At 42.9% G+C, this 13,233-nt stretch overlaps 1 protein-coding gene across 13 annotated transcripts in view; it reads right to left on the reverse strand.

Annotated features, from left to right (window-relative positions):
• Positions 1-13,233, reverse strand: part of CELF5 (CUGBP Elav-like family member 5) — a 94,820-nt gene that overhangs the window by 26,526 nt on the left and 55,061 nt on the right. For 11 of the 13 annotated variants that reach the window (XM_033955023.1, XM_033955032.1, XM_033955027.1 and 8 more), the window contains one exon: positions 8,245-8,293. In XM_033955023.1, coding sequence (XP_033810914.1) covers positions 8,245-8,293 — 49 coding nt within the window. Of the gene's footprint in view, positions 1-8,241; positions 8,294-13,233 lie in introns of those variants that run through there. The other 2 variants (XM_033955022.1, XM_033955035.1) reach the window with 1 other exon arrangement.

A 13,233-nucleotide genomic window follows, 5' to 3' on the forward strand; every position in this document is an offset into this window, starting at 1 on the left:
TGCTAGGCCGTATTGGAGGGAGTTCTGGGCACTTTCGAGAAGGTCTTCAGCTGGCGGGGCTTGGGGGTCCTTACCAGCTTCAGCAAAGTGCACCGCCGCTGGGTGAGCCTGAGCCAATGTGGGTGAGCCTCTGGTCCTCCAGTCCCATCTGTGGCTGCATTGCTCTAACACCTTACTGTAAGTCTGGTAGTATGAAGGGTCTCAGAGACTAAGATGCCTTAAGCTTACACAGATACTAAGGTTAAAAAAAAAAAACAAAACCTTGGGGGGCTAAGAGCTGGCTGACTTGGTTTGTAGGAAACAGTAAGGGATATCAGAAAGCCCAACATCAAATGAATCCAACTGAATATGACATGTGTCCAGGAGAATTGCAGGGCTGAAATCTGTCCCAGAGTGCAGTGACCTGAATAAGAAACAAGTCTGAGAATAAGAGCAGTGCCCAGGGCAGAGAGTTGCAACCCCTGCTAGTACAGTCCAGGACAAACCCTTCAGGCAACTTTGGAAATCAGCCTTACACCCGAGGTACGCAGAGGCTAACACACAGATTCCAGGAACAAAAACACAATGCGCACATGCACTCCGAGGCCGGGATACACAATGACTGATGAACGATGCAAACCAACCGCAGGGAACACAGATGCTGATTATATTCTCCAAGCTACTAAAACTGACAAAATACCACCGAGTATATACAAGAATTCATACATATGCTCATATACAATACTAGATATATACAGGTCTGCTTATACAATATTCCTGATTTGGACTATAGTTCCCAGGTCATGGTCTGGTTGGAGACAACTAAAGTGGGTCCATTGTTGAGTTCAAGTTATATTTTAAAAACAAAAAAGTCATGACTGCCTTTGTCATATCTTTTAGGAAAGATTCAATAAGGTTTTGAACTTTTGTAATAGAGGCTGATATACACAAAGGCATATATTGCTGCCGGCACTCAGGGTACGTTCGGGCATTTACCCCCAGTCCCCATGTCTAGGGTAGTTAAATGTCTAGATATAACACACAGACACTGTCTATACAGATCTGACACACATCATGTACATAAGCAAAGTGCTAGTTGCTCATACTAGCACACATATGTACAATCACACCAACATTTGAACTTGGCCAGGGAGTGGAGAATCTTTATGCTCTCAGCTTCCATGAATATGTCTTGAGCTGGGAAACATACTGAGCAGAAAACACTCTGTGTCATTTCTCTTGTCTTGACATTAGACACCCATAATGGCTTTTGCTCCAGGGCAGCCTCTGTGTCATGCTCACAGCCAGTTAAGGGTAAGTGTGTCTGTGTATGAGAATACACTTGCAAGGCCTCCACCATTGACGTGCTGCCTTCTATGCTATCTTTCTGACATTTGTTTTTCTCCAGGCACTCGAGCTCTGGCTGATGGGAATTTCCCAAGTTGTCCAGTACCTTATTCCTGGATGCTGAGTTGTGTTGCCATGGAAACCCATTCAGTAAGGAAAAGCTGTCAGTGATGGTCAGGGAGGAAGGGCTGAGGGAGCAGCTCTCCTGACGGAGCCATGTCTGTGTGCAGCAGAGGGGATGCGACACTGAAGCATCACTAAATAGGGGTGTGCAGGCACTAAAATGTCATTTTGTTTAGTTTCTGGTATCAGATTTTTTGGGGGGGTTGTTTTTTTTTATATGTTTTTATGAATTTTCATTTTGGGGTGTTTATTTTTTTAATACATTTTTTTTTCAAAGGCAATTTTATTAATTAAAAGGTGGCTACAGCTGCTACCACAAACAAAACAGCTTGTTCATGACTGTACAAAAATAATTGGAAGTGACTTTAACCTACCATATGACCCTTTTCTAGATTGAAGCTCCAGAACAAGATTCCATAAATCAAAATCCTGGAAAGAACTTTCCACTATGATAGACCTGGTCCAAGCAATATTCAAAATGATTAAAGCAGGCAGGAGAGGCTCCTGCCTGCTTAAATCACTCATCTGTGACTAACTGCCAATATTCAGCACCAGTTAACTGGTTAGTGCCATTGAATATTTGTGGTTAACACCTGCGCCGAAGCCAGCTAACTTGTGGGTGTTGAGGGGTGGAGCTGGCACTTAAACAGTTAAGTCCCAATATTCAGCTCTTGATTGCATAAGATAACCACTTAAACTGGGCTGCTAAAATGTAGTCATGCTCCCCTAAGTATTGTCCTATCATGTCATGATCTAAAATGTACTGTCATGCTCTACATTACTCTATCCTGATATGTTTTATTATGTATGTAAACTTGTAACCCGTTCTGAGCTCTTCTGGGAGGATGGAATATAAATCCAAATAAGGAAATACATACAAACCGGTACATACATAGTAATCCCATCTTTAAGTGGTTCAGCTTATGTGGTCAAGGTCTCTTAACCGCATAAACTTTAGTGGCCATCCTAAAACCAGATATTCAATGCCAGTGCCAAGACATGGTTCAGTACTGAATATACAGGAATACAACTGATGGCAGACATAGAAACACTGACCACCACAGGCTGAATATTAGCTGGTGTATGTTTAACTGATCCTTGGAGATTATTGCATCCAATTGATAGGAATTACATGTTCTATTCAAATCCTCGTGATTCTTATTCAATAATTGATTTCTTTCTAATTTCCTATTATTAACCTATATTTTAGATTCACAAATCATGCCAATAATACTATCTGAGTATGCCCCTATTACTCAGAGTGTAGACCTAAATTTGGATAAATTACGTTCTGCTCAATAAGGATTTAACAACACTCTTTCACTGGTAACCCTACTCTCTCCCCTTTTAAAATTGTTATCTGTTCAGTGACAGCTCGGTTGGTGGGGAGATCTGGTTTGACAGAGGCAGTAGGCGTTCAAGTTTGCATTATATAAACATTGCCCCAGCAGAAACCAGGTATAGTACAGGCAGCAGAAGTACTATTATAGGGAGGAACAATATGAGAACCATGCAAGTTTCCCATTTCGTACATATTTATCATCCCAACAGAGAATGATATGGGAAGCAGCAGTGTAAACTTCTCTTGGCCCTGCTTTTGAGGGATGTTCTTTAAAGGTGAGAATAGAATTTAATCTCGCATGTCCATTTGATGCTCTATGCTCTCAGCACTACACTTTAGCTCCTCCTGCTATATTGGGCATTGTAATAATGGAAATAGGACCGAGGCCACCAACTCAGGTTATGTAGATCTTCAGCATGAAGCTGGATTTGATCTGGTGACCTAGAACTGCAAACTCTGGATCCTTGGCCTATGAACAGTTAAATCAATCTGCTGGCACTATGCATAGCATTACATAATAAAGTAAAAGGTGGACAACTACAGACCTCGAAGGCCACAACCCAGTTGGGTTTTCAAGATTTCCACAACAAATATGCATGAGATTGATTTGCATGAACTGCTTCCATTGTATTCAAATCGATCTCATGCTTATTCTTTGTGGAAATCGTAAAAAAACATCTGGATTGTGGGCCTTGAAGCTCATGGTTGCCCATCCTTGATATAACATAAGCATTTATAGTCTGCTTAACCAGGAAAGTTCAAGGCAAGTTACAATATATGTGTACAAAATAATTGTCAACAAATTAATTACCAATCAGTTAATAATAATATCATGATCCTTCAGCAGTCCTTGATTAAGTCAAACAAATAAATAAGGGCCTCTTTTACAAAGCCATGGCAGTGATGCTGCCATAGTAAACACGCCAAAGTCCATTCAATTCCTATACGCTTCAGTGCATTTATTGCAGCAGCAGCGCTTTGTGAAAGAGGCCCTAACCCTTGGTACAGTTCTCTGCTCCCTAAGATTTTGCCAGCATTTTTTCACTGAGGATGTGCTGGTTTTAGTTGCCTAGAACCTGAATAATAAACACCCTGGCTTGATTTGTGATAGGTAAGCAAAGAAAATAGCGTGTGATGTTTTAGTGACAGCACTGAAGTCTCCGCAAACTCTGACAGATGCACTGTCATTCCTAGGGGCTAGATTATATCTCAGGCATCCCAAGACAGGATCTTTAGTGCTTACCCTCCCACTCTCTCTGCTCTGATGGGATGAATGGGAGAATCATGCTGATGGGATGTCTAAGTATGAGGCCTCCCAAACCCACAGGATCCTTAAACCTAAGCCTAATTCTAGTGGTTTTGGTCATTCCTAGGGTTACCAGATGTCTGGGAAAACTCGGACATGTCCTCTTTTTAGAGGACAGTCTGGATGCCCGGACAGGCTTTCCAAAACCTGGTAGTTCATCCAAGTTTTGGACAGCCCTGACCTCCCAGTTGCGTCCGGAGGGCCTCTGTGAATGCACGGATGATGTCACATGCATCCACGCATGCTCGGAGGCCCTCTAGACGCGGTCCGGAAGTCATAAAAGAAAGTCGAAGCTTTGTGGGGGCAGGACTAGAGGTGGAACAGGGCGGGGTTGTGGGGGGTAGAAGAGGGCGGGGCCATGTGTCCGGGTGGGTTTCTCTGTGGGAAAAATCTAGTAGCCCTAATCATTCCCTTGTAGCAAAGAGAAGAGATAAGAGAGCCTAAGGAAGAACATTAAACCTCTTGTAGGGGCATTGATTTCTGTACTGCATACACATTAGCTCAGGAAGACAGAGGAGGGCAGTACCTCTCTACTGTTATTCTCATAAGGAAGGGACTCTCAACCCAGTCCTCAGGACACACCTAGTCAGTCAAGTTTTCAGGATATCCGCAATGAACATGCATGATATACATTTGCACTACTGCCTCCATCTCATGAAAACATGAGTGGCTAGATGTATCCTGAGGACTGGGTTGAGAACCACTGCCATACAATGACACTGCATAAGTTTACCATATTTAAGAATGGAGAAACCCAGATACATGTCCCTGTCCAATTCTGCCTCCATCCCTGCCTCATTCCACTTCCAGCCCTGCACCCAAAAAGCCTTATCTCTTTTTTTTTCTTACCTCCAGGCCTCATCTGGAGGGCCTCCAGCATGCGCGGAAGCATGCAACATCATCCGTGCATTCTTGTTGAAGGCCCTCCAGACATGGCCGGAGCTTGGAGCTTTCTGAAACCCGGACAAACTGCCGGGTTTTGGAAAGTCCATCTGGGAACCCGGCAGTCCTCTAAACAGAGGACGTCCGGGTTTCCCCAGACATCTGTTAACCCTAATACTGCAGCCTAGTCATAACTGCATGAGAAACCTGCTAACCCAGGTTCCAGTTCCCACATTGCCACTGATACTTGTGTGATCCTTCAATAATTCTTTGAAATTCCTGTGCCACACATACCATCTACTTCTTCAAGAGTTTATCCCGCAAGCATAGAGGAGAAAAGAAACTCTTTGTTTGGCCCCTTGAATCACAAGTTCTTTGATAGACTCTATTTACTGTCTTGATTCTTGAGAAGACTCCTACCTACTCATTCCTGAGGGAAGCAAATAGACTGCATCATCTTTCAGAATTAGTCAACTTCTACAGAAGCCCCTGCTTAGGAAAAGGATGTTTAACTGCCTTGTATTTGGAAGGATACAGGCTTGACTAATTTTTTGCTTTTCTTATAAAAATGTGATCTAATCTAATGCATTGTAATGGGACTTTAAGATATTCTCTCATTTTCCACCCACATCCATCCTAACAAATTTTGATTGCTGGTTGCCCTACTAACAGATTTCAGAGCTCTCTTGGGTCCCTGGGCACCATCTCTCTACTAACATAAAATTATTTAACCATGACAAGAATTTAAACAGCGGCCTGGTGTGCAGAATAAATATTTCAGTTCACTCCCACTTCCTCTTCTGAAGCATGGGAATTCTGCACTGTCTGTCCAAAGAACAGAGAATGGCACAGCAGAATGTAATTGTTGCAAGTGGCACCTCTATCATCAGAATCTATCTTTCAGAATGAGGAAGAACAACAAGAAAGAGCAAAGGCTGGGAACCTTAGGATGACCCTGTGTTGAATGAGAGGAACAGCAGAGCTGCCAATGAGGCTGACCCACCCAGCAGGATATCTAGGGTCTGTTCCTCAGACAGCCTTGCCCATCACTTTGCCCCCACCTCACCCATTGCTCCACCCTGGCCCGTCTTTTGTTTTGCCCCTGGCACAGCTGATTGGCAGCCAGAGGTAAAAGGAATTGCTTCTCCATGCTGCAGCAGCAGGAAAGGTCTTCATAAAAAGTTCTCTCCTGCTGCTGCAGGAGTGAGGAGAATGTGGTGCAGTGGTTAAAGGTACAGCCTCAGCACCCTGCGGTTGTGAGTTCAAACCCACACTACTCCTTGTGACTCTAGGCAAGTCACCCAATCCCCTCCTATTGCCCCAGGTACATTAGATAGATTGTGAGTTCACCAGGACAGATAGGGGAAAATGCTTGAGTACCTGAATGTAAACCACTTAGATGAAACAATCTTGCCCTAAGTGCTATTATATAAAGAACACTCCAGGTGGAGCAACTTTCATAGATAGCTTTTAGAGTGGATTCCAATGCCCAACTTTTGTACAGGACTTATGCCTGCTGAAACCTGGTGTGCAACCCCCAAGTTCTGTGACAGTTGGGGCTAAACTTTTGGAATGCTCCTGACTCACCCATGTCCTTCTCATGATCATGCCCTCTTTTGGATGGTGGTACATTAGATAGATTGTGAGCCCACTGGGACAGACAGGGAAAAATGCTTGAGTACCTGAATAAATTCATGTAAACTGTTCTGAGCTTTGGGAGAATGGTATAGAAAATTGAATAAATAAATTAGCAGAAGGTGACATTTTATGAAGGCCTTTCTTGCAGCACAGGGAGGCAACTCAGTGGAAGATCACAAAAGCAAGAGTCTTCCACTGGGAGTAGGAAACTTGGCAGGTTTGGAATGGTGCAGAAGACCTGGGAGAGATGGTAGGTGAACCAAGTGGTCACTTAGGGCAGCAGTTTCTGGAAGGCAGCAAGGAGCAGCTGCTTTCAAGACAAAGCTATAGACCGTGACAGCTTGACAAATGCACAGAACCAGCATGTACTTTTAGTCATAGAGAGGGATGACAATTTTCAAACAGCTCATTTGCCTGGATAAATGGCTTTTGAAAATTGTTCTCATTATGTTAACATACAGTATACAAAGCAAAGTATGATGTCCATTTTGTGCAGAATTGTTCTGGGAATGGTGAGAGGGGTAATCAATTATCACATTGCAGGGGGGAAGGAGAAGGTCTAGACTGAAGCTTGACAGGTTTTGGGGGAGGCCCTAGGAGGTGAGGAACACTACAGTACAACTTAAGTTTGGGTTCATCAAACACAAACATAGACCTGCCCAGAATCCTGCTCACTAAAGCAAATTAAAGCTGCTCGTGTTTTTACAGCCCAAACTAAACATTTCTTAAACTGAGCTTGAAATTGAAAACAGTCTTGTGCGTGCCAAATATAGAGAATATTGAAATAAGGTACCATAGAGGGATTCATTGAAAATAATGTCTCTCTCTTAGCAGCTCAAGCTATGGCTAACATCAACAGCAGATATTTAAATAAATTTCCCTTGAAAAACCCCCCATATGTGATCAAATCTTTAACTCCTAACACCATATAACACAGAGGCCCAGGGCAATTGCCCTGCTGGCACCCCTCTAACACCAGCCCTGGTACTAGTGCTACCATTGTGGCACTTCCTATACCATGTCACCAAAGGAAAACAGCTACCTCTCCAGAGCACTTACTTCAATAACCACTTTTAGTTTCTCTCTATCGAGAATGCAAGCTCTTAGCTTATAGATAAGTGTACTTTTTCCCTTGATATGAATAATATAAATGGTATTAATCCAGATGGATGTCATGTTAAATGAATTCTTTTTTATTCCTTTTACGAAGCCGCGTTAGCGGTTTAACGTGCATAATAGCGCATGCTAATTTGCCAGCCGCGCTAGCTGCTACCGCCTCCTCTTGAGCAGGCGGTAGTTTATCGGCTAGCGCGGGGGTTAGCGCGCGCTAAAAAGTTGCATGCAATAAAGCCGCTAACACGGCTTTGTAAAAGGAGCCCATAGACTGTGAGTCTGGTTTAAGAAGAACTTTGCCTGGGCTGTAAAAGCACCGAGACCAGCAATTCTTGTTAATTTTAGCTTCAACTTCAAGGCCACACAGCTTTAGTCCTCCTGGTGACAATAAGCCCTGCGTGTAATTTATTAGCAAACTGTTTTGGGAATTTTTCATTGGACTTCAAGAGTGAAGGTGTTGCAACAAGACACCAAGCCGAAATCTTGAGTAGCACAAAAGACAGATAACAACTACCTCCGCGACTTTCACTGTCTGCAGGCTTCACCTGGATCGGACGAGCCATCTAAAATAAAACAAAAAAAACAGAGATAAATTCCCCACCACTAAAGACACAATATGATGGTACAACACACAGTAAAGACAGAAACTCAGACCCCATTCACACCAAGGAGAGAAGCAGCCCACCGACAGACACCATCCATGTACACGAACAGAACCAAGAAAAACAAAGAACCCCCACGAAAAATCAAAACATACAAAAAAAGTGGGAATAATCAAAAGCAGAGCCAAAGCCTTTTACCCAAATTCATGCTCTTTTATTGATATACTTTGATACTGGAGATTTATCTTTGTCAATATCTTCAATAAAGATATACTTTTTCCTTTTTGGGCTCTATTTTTTGGCTATTCCCACTTTTTTCTACTGCTTATTAATGGTAGAAAAAGACCGAAATGACCCATATAGTCTGTCCAGTAGAGATCTAACCAATTTTGTTCGATGCTTCATCCATCTGACAGCTCTCACAGCACATAGAGCAAAGGAGTAGCCTTATGGTTAATGCAGTAAGTGGGAAACCAGGGATTAAATCCCACTGTGGCTCCCCACAACCATGAGCAAGTCACCTAACCCTCCAGTGCTCAGGTACAAACCTTGTGAGTCTTCCAGGGACAGGGAACTACCTATCTGAAAGTAACTTGCTCTATGTTACAACTGAAAAAGGTATGAGCCAAATAAGTAATATCCCACATGGGACAAAAGATAGCAAAAATGCAGTTCAAGAAATGATAATGTAGCAGGAGAACATGCCATGGAGAGGGAAATCACTTGTACTATTTGCAAGAGTGATTTCCTTATTATAGTTTGGGTGTAAGGATCTAAAGTTAGTGCTAGCTCTGAAAATGTCATCGCAATCAGATGCCCAAAGGTGTGATGTCACATTGAGGGGCTGATGCAGAAAGTCACATGGTAGAACTGAAGATTCATGAGAAAATATTCCACAGCGAGGCTGTAAGCTAATGAGATGGAAATTTGACACACACAGAACTTGTGTAAGGAAAGCCTGCCTGGAATATGTGCAAAAAGGTTCTGTGGTAATGTAAAGGCATCTACACTGTTTTTTTGGACCTGAGAATGAAGTGCAACTTCATATCTGACAAAGAACCGGAATGTTCTTCTGTGTATAAATATTAGCCATGCGCATAAATGTTAGCCCTGCAAAATTTCTTGCATATGACATTTATGTGACGCTAATATTTATGTGTAGTACCACATTTCAGTTCATGCGCAGATATGGGCTGGCACTTTCGTTTTTGTATGGACACCTTCAGTTCTGTCTTTCAAAGTTACAGGCATTGATCTGGGTGCAGAAAAAAAGAAAAATGAATTCAGATCTCAAAAACTGGCAAAAAATCCTGTCAGCCACCTCTTCTATACTGTCCCAGACTTGGCAACATTTCTCTTATGTTGTGTGCATATTAAGAAACTATGGAACTCATTTTCAAAAAAGAAAAACGTCTACAAGACGGCATAAACCGGCACCTGAACATTTGAATCACCAAAAAGTCTAAGTGCCAATTTTCGAAACCTACTTTATAGATGTCTTGCAGGTCATTTTTCCTCCACTATGTCTAAATCTATAGGGGGCATGTTAGAGGCGTGTTTTCGGCAGGGTTAGGACAGCCTTAGGACTTCGACATCTTGCAGGGATAATCAAAACATTTTGATGACATCATTTAGACATTCAGAGTTAGACCTGTTTTAAAAGTGCAAAAAGCTACCCAAACTAACCAGATGACCACTGGATGCATGAAAACATGACCCCCACATACACACTCTCCCAGTGGTCACTTTACCTCTCCCACTCTCCAAAAACGTGAAAGAAACAGTACATACCAGCCTCTATGACAACTGCAGATATTATGAGAAATCCTAGTACAGCAGCAAGCAGGTGTCTGGAGTAGCCTGATGGGCAGTATAGTGAACCATAGAACGGGGCATCTAGTCCCATATCCCATCCTACCCACTACATTTATTGTGGAAAATGTGAGCCTAGCAAAACCCACCCAAAACCTACTGTACTACCATATAGGTGACACCTGCAGACATAAGGGCTATTGGGATGGTAGACAGGTGGGTATAGTAGGTTTTGGGGGATTTTATAGGGCTCATCATACCCTATAAGGAGGTTATGGTGACATATGTACTTGGCATCCTTTATGTGAAGTTCACAGCAATGCCCCTAAGGTGCCCCATTGCTTTGTTGGCATGTTTGAGTAACCAGTCAGTTAAAATGCTGGCCCATCCCACATCCAAATAGGCTTGTTTTGAAAAATGCTTGAGTACCTGAATAAACTAATGTAAACCGTTCTGAGCTCTCCTGGGAGAACAGTATAGAAAATTGAATAAATAAATAAATTCTCAAAAATGGCAAAAAAAGATAGACGTCCTAAGGGCCAGAACATCTAGATGAGTCATTTAAAAGTCGTTCAATCCACTATGCCCCTCAATGTGTACGTCTGTGCATAGTGGAGAAATATCGAATGACCTTAAGTGTGCACCCATGCCTACCATGTGAGTTAAGGGCCACATTATGTGGCCAGTAATATGCACACAGAATCTTCATTAACCATGTGCTTCTGCCCACAGTAGCTTCCTGAATCAGACCTCAGCATTTCATGACAACAAGATTCAGTAGCATACAAACATGTATTTATTTATTGGGACTTATTCATTGCCTTTTTCATGAAGAGATTCATCCAAAGCAGTTTACAATACATCGAATAGTACCTGGATGGAGACAGCAAAGTGTTGAGGAGCTGATGTCTGATGGTGAAAGAGTACAGAACACTGTGTGCCTGTGCCCTCATTCGGTACTTCTTATCAGGCTGAAGTTAAAGCCCCACAGAAACTCCAGTCCAAAAGAGTTTTTGTCAAGTCCTAGTTTCCTGCTGTTCACTGATCATATTGGCTTTGCTCAACAATCAAACAGTGGATATTGACTTAACAGGCAAAAAACTGCTTTTCACAGCAATGGGCTCATAAACTTCAGAGCAGAGAATGACATGGTGACAAAATTCATCATCATTCCCATCCCCGCGGATAACCGTGGGAAGCCATCTCCATATCATTCTTCAAGGAGAGAGCAAAGAATCAGAGTATGAATGGACATGGCCACTGCACCTCAAGCCTTGCATTGAAGAATGTTGCTGTAGGACTGAGGTTGAGATAGACACTAAAGAATGACACGGGATGGTTTCCCGCGGTTATCTACGGGGACGGGAATGGTGATGAATTTTGTTACCGTGTAATTATCTACCTCAGAGTTCAAATCCTATTTCTCCCACTAAAACTTCTGGTGGGCTTAGACAAATCAGTTTATCTCCTGTTGCCTCACTGTGTATGCTCTTTGGGGAAGGGACTTATACCTAAATTGCTGTAATCTACCTTGAGCTAACTCTGAAAAGGTGAAATAGACCAAGAAACATAAAATATCTCCTTTTCAAAGCTTTCCTTCTATTGACCTAGCCAGAGGATGTCTGAGGGAGAGGAAAACATAGTACAGATTAGTAGATGGTATGAATGGGCAGGCTGGATAGGCCTTATTGTCTTTATCTTTCATCATTTTCTCCGTGTCTCTGTTTCATGCTGCACATCCAAGGACAGTCTTGCAGCCAGAAAGTCTCTCTTGAACCTCACACTGTCTCTTCCATGCCTGACTCCATTAGAGCCATCTGTCTGTAATCTCAGTGTTCCTCGTGACTCCAAAGGAATTTTTGTGTCTTAATGCGTCACGAGCTGCAACAATGCTGCCCACACTTCACCACTCTGCTTCTGTTCAAGCTTTCATCATTTAGGCTATCTCAGCAGACAGACCAACTAAACCAAACCCTTTCCATCCCAACAGGCAGACAGAGAGTGAGGTAAAGAGGATAGGATTTGGCATACCACCTCTCTGTTGTTTACATATTACCTGTATAAACAGGCACTAATTTTGTACCTGCAGTTAGAGAATGACACGGTGACAAAATTCATCACCTTTCCCGTGGATAACCGCAGGAAACAATCCCGTGTAATTCTTTCGTGTCTATTTCAACCTCAATCTTTCTATACCAGCATTCTTTAATGCAAGGCTTGAGGGTCAGTGGTTCTGCCCATTCATACTCTGATTATTCTCTCTCTCCTTAAAGAATGACATGGAGATGGTTTCCCGTGGGGACGGGAACAGTGATGAATTTTATCACCGTGTCATTCTCTACCTGGAATGATGTTTAGGTGACTTGCCCAGAATCACAAGGAGCTGCAGTGGGAACTGAACCCAGTTCTCCTGTTTCTCCAACTATTGCACTAACCATTAGGCTACTCTTCCACATCAGGAAAGGAAAACGGAGTGAGATGAAGGAAGGAGGAATTAAAGAGAAATGACAATAATGAGATAACAGAGGAAACTATGAGGAGATGGTGCAATGAGGTACTGCTTAGAGCTGTTCCAAAAATAGAGAAATGCCCAGATGTTCATTGGCAGGGACCCAAAATCCCTAGGTCTGGATAACATGCGAGCATCCATGCAGCTTTGCTGAGAAACATCAAAAACTTGAATTAAAAGGACAAGGCAGAGATCTGCTGTTGGCAAGAGGGAATGTGGAGATGGACGAATTCGGACTCTCAGTAAAATCTCAAGAGAGATTTTGGCACCTGATATGCATCCATCCCTCCCTTCTGCCCCAGCCCCATCACTTCAGCTCACAGCACCTTGTGTAAAGCAGGAGTTGCCATGGAAACACTTATTCACCACATGGAACCTGACATTTGTTGTTGCCATGGTAACCAGTTCTTGGGGGCACCCCCTCCTCCTGAAGCACAAAGATGCTGAAATAAAATTGGAGATGTGCAGAGCCAGGTTGGGAGGGAGAAGAGTACTGCCCCAACCCATGCCAAAACATGCAGAGCTTCCTTTCCAGTCTTGCTCTACAGCCAGTGGAGACAGACAGCAGGATACCACTGAC

This window comes from Geotrypetes seraphini, chromosome 8 (genome assembly GCF_902459505.1).
Source record: "Geotrypetes seraphini chromosome 8, aGeoSer1.1, whole genome shotgun sequence".
Taxonomy (NCBI): domain Eukaryota; kingdom Metazoa; phylum Chordata; class Amphibia; order Gymnophiona; family Dermophiidae; genus Geotrypetes; species Geotrypetes seraphini.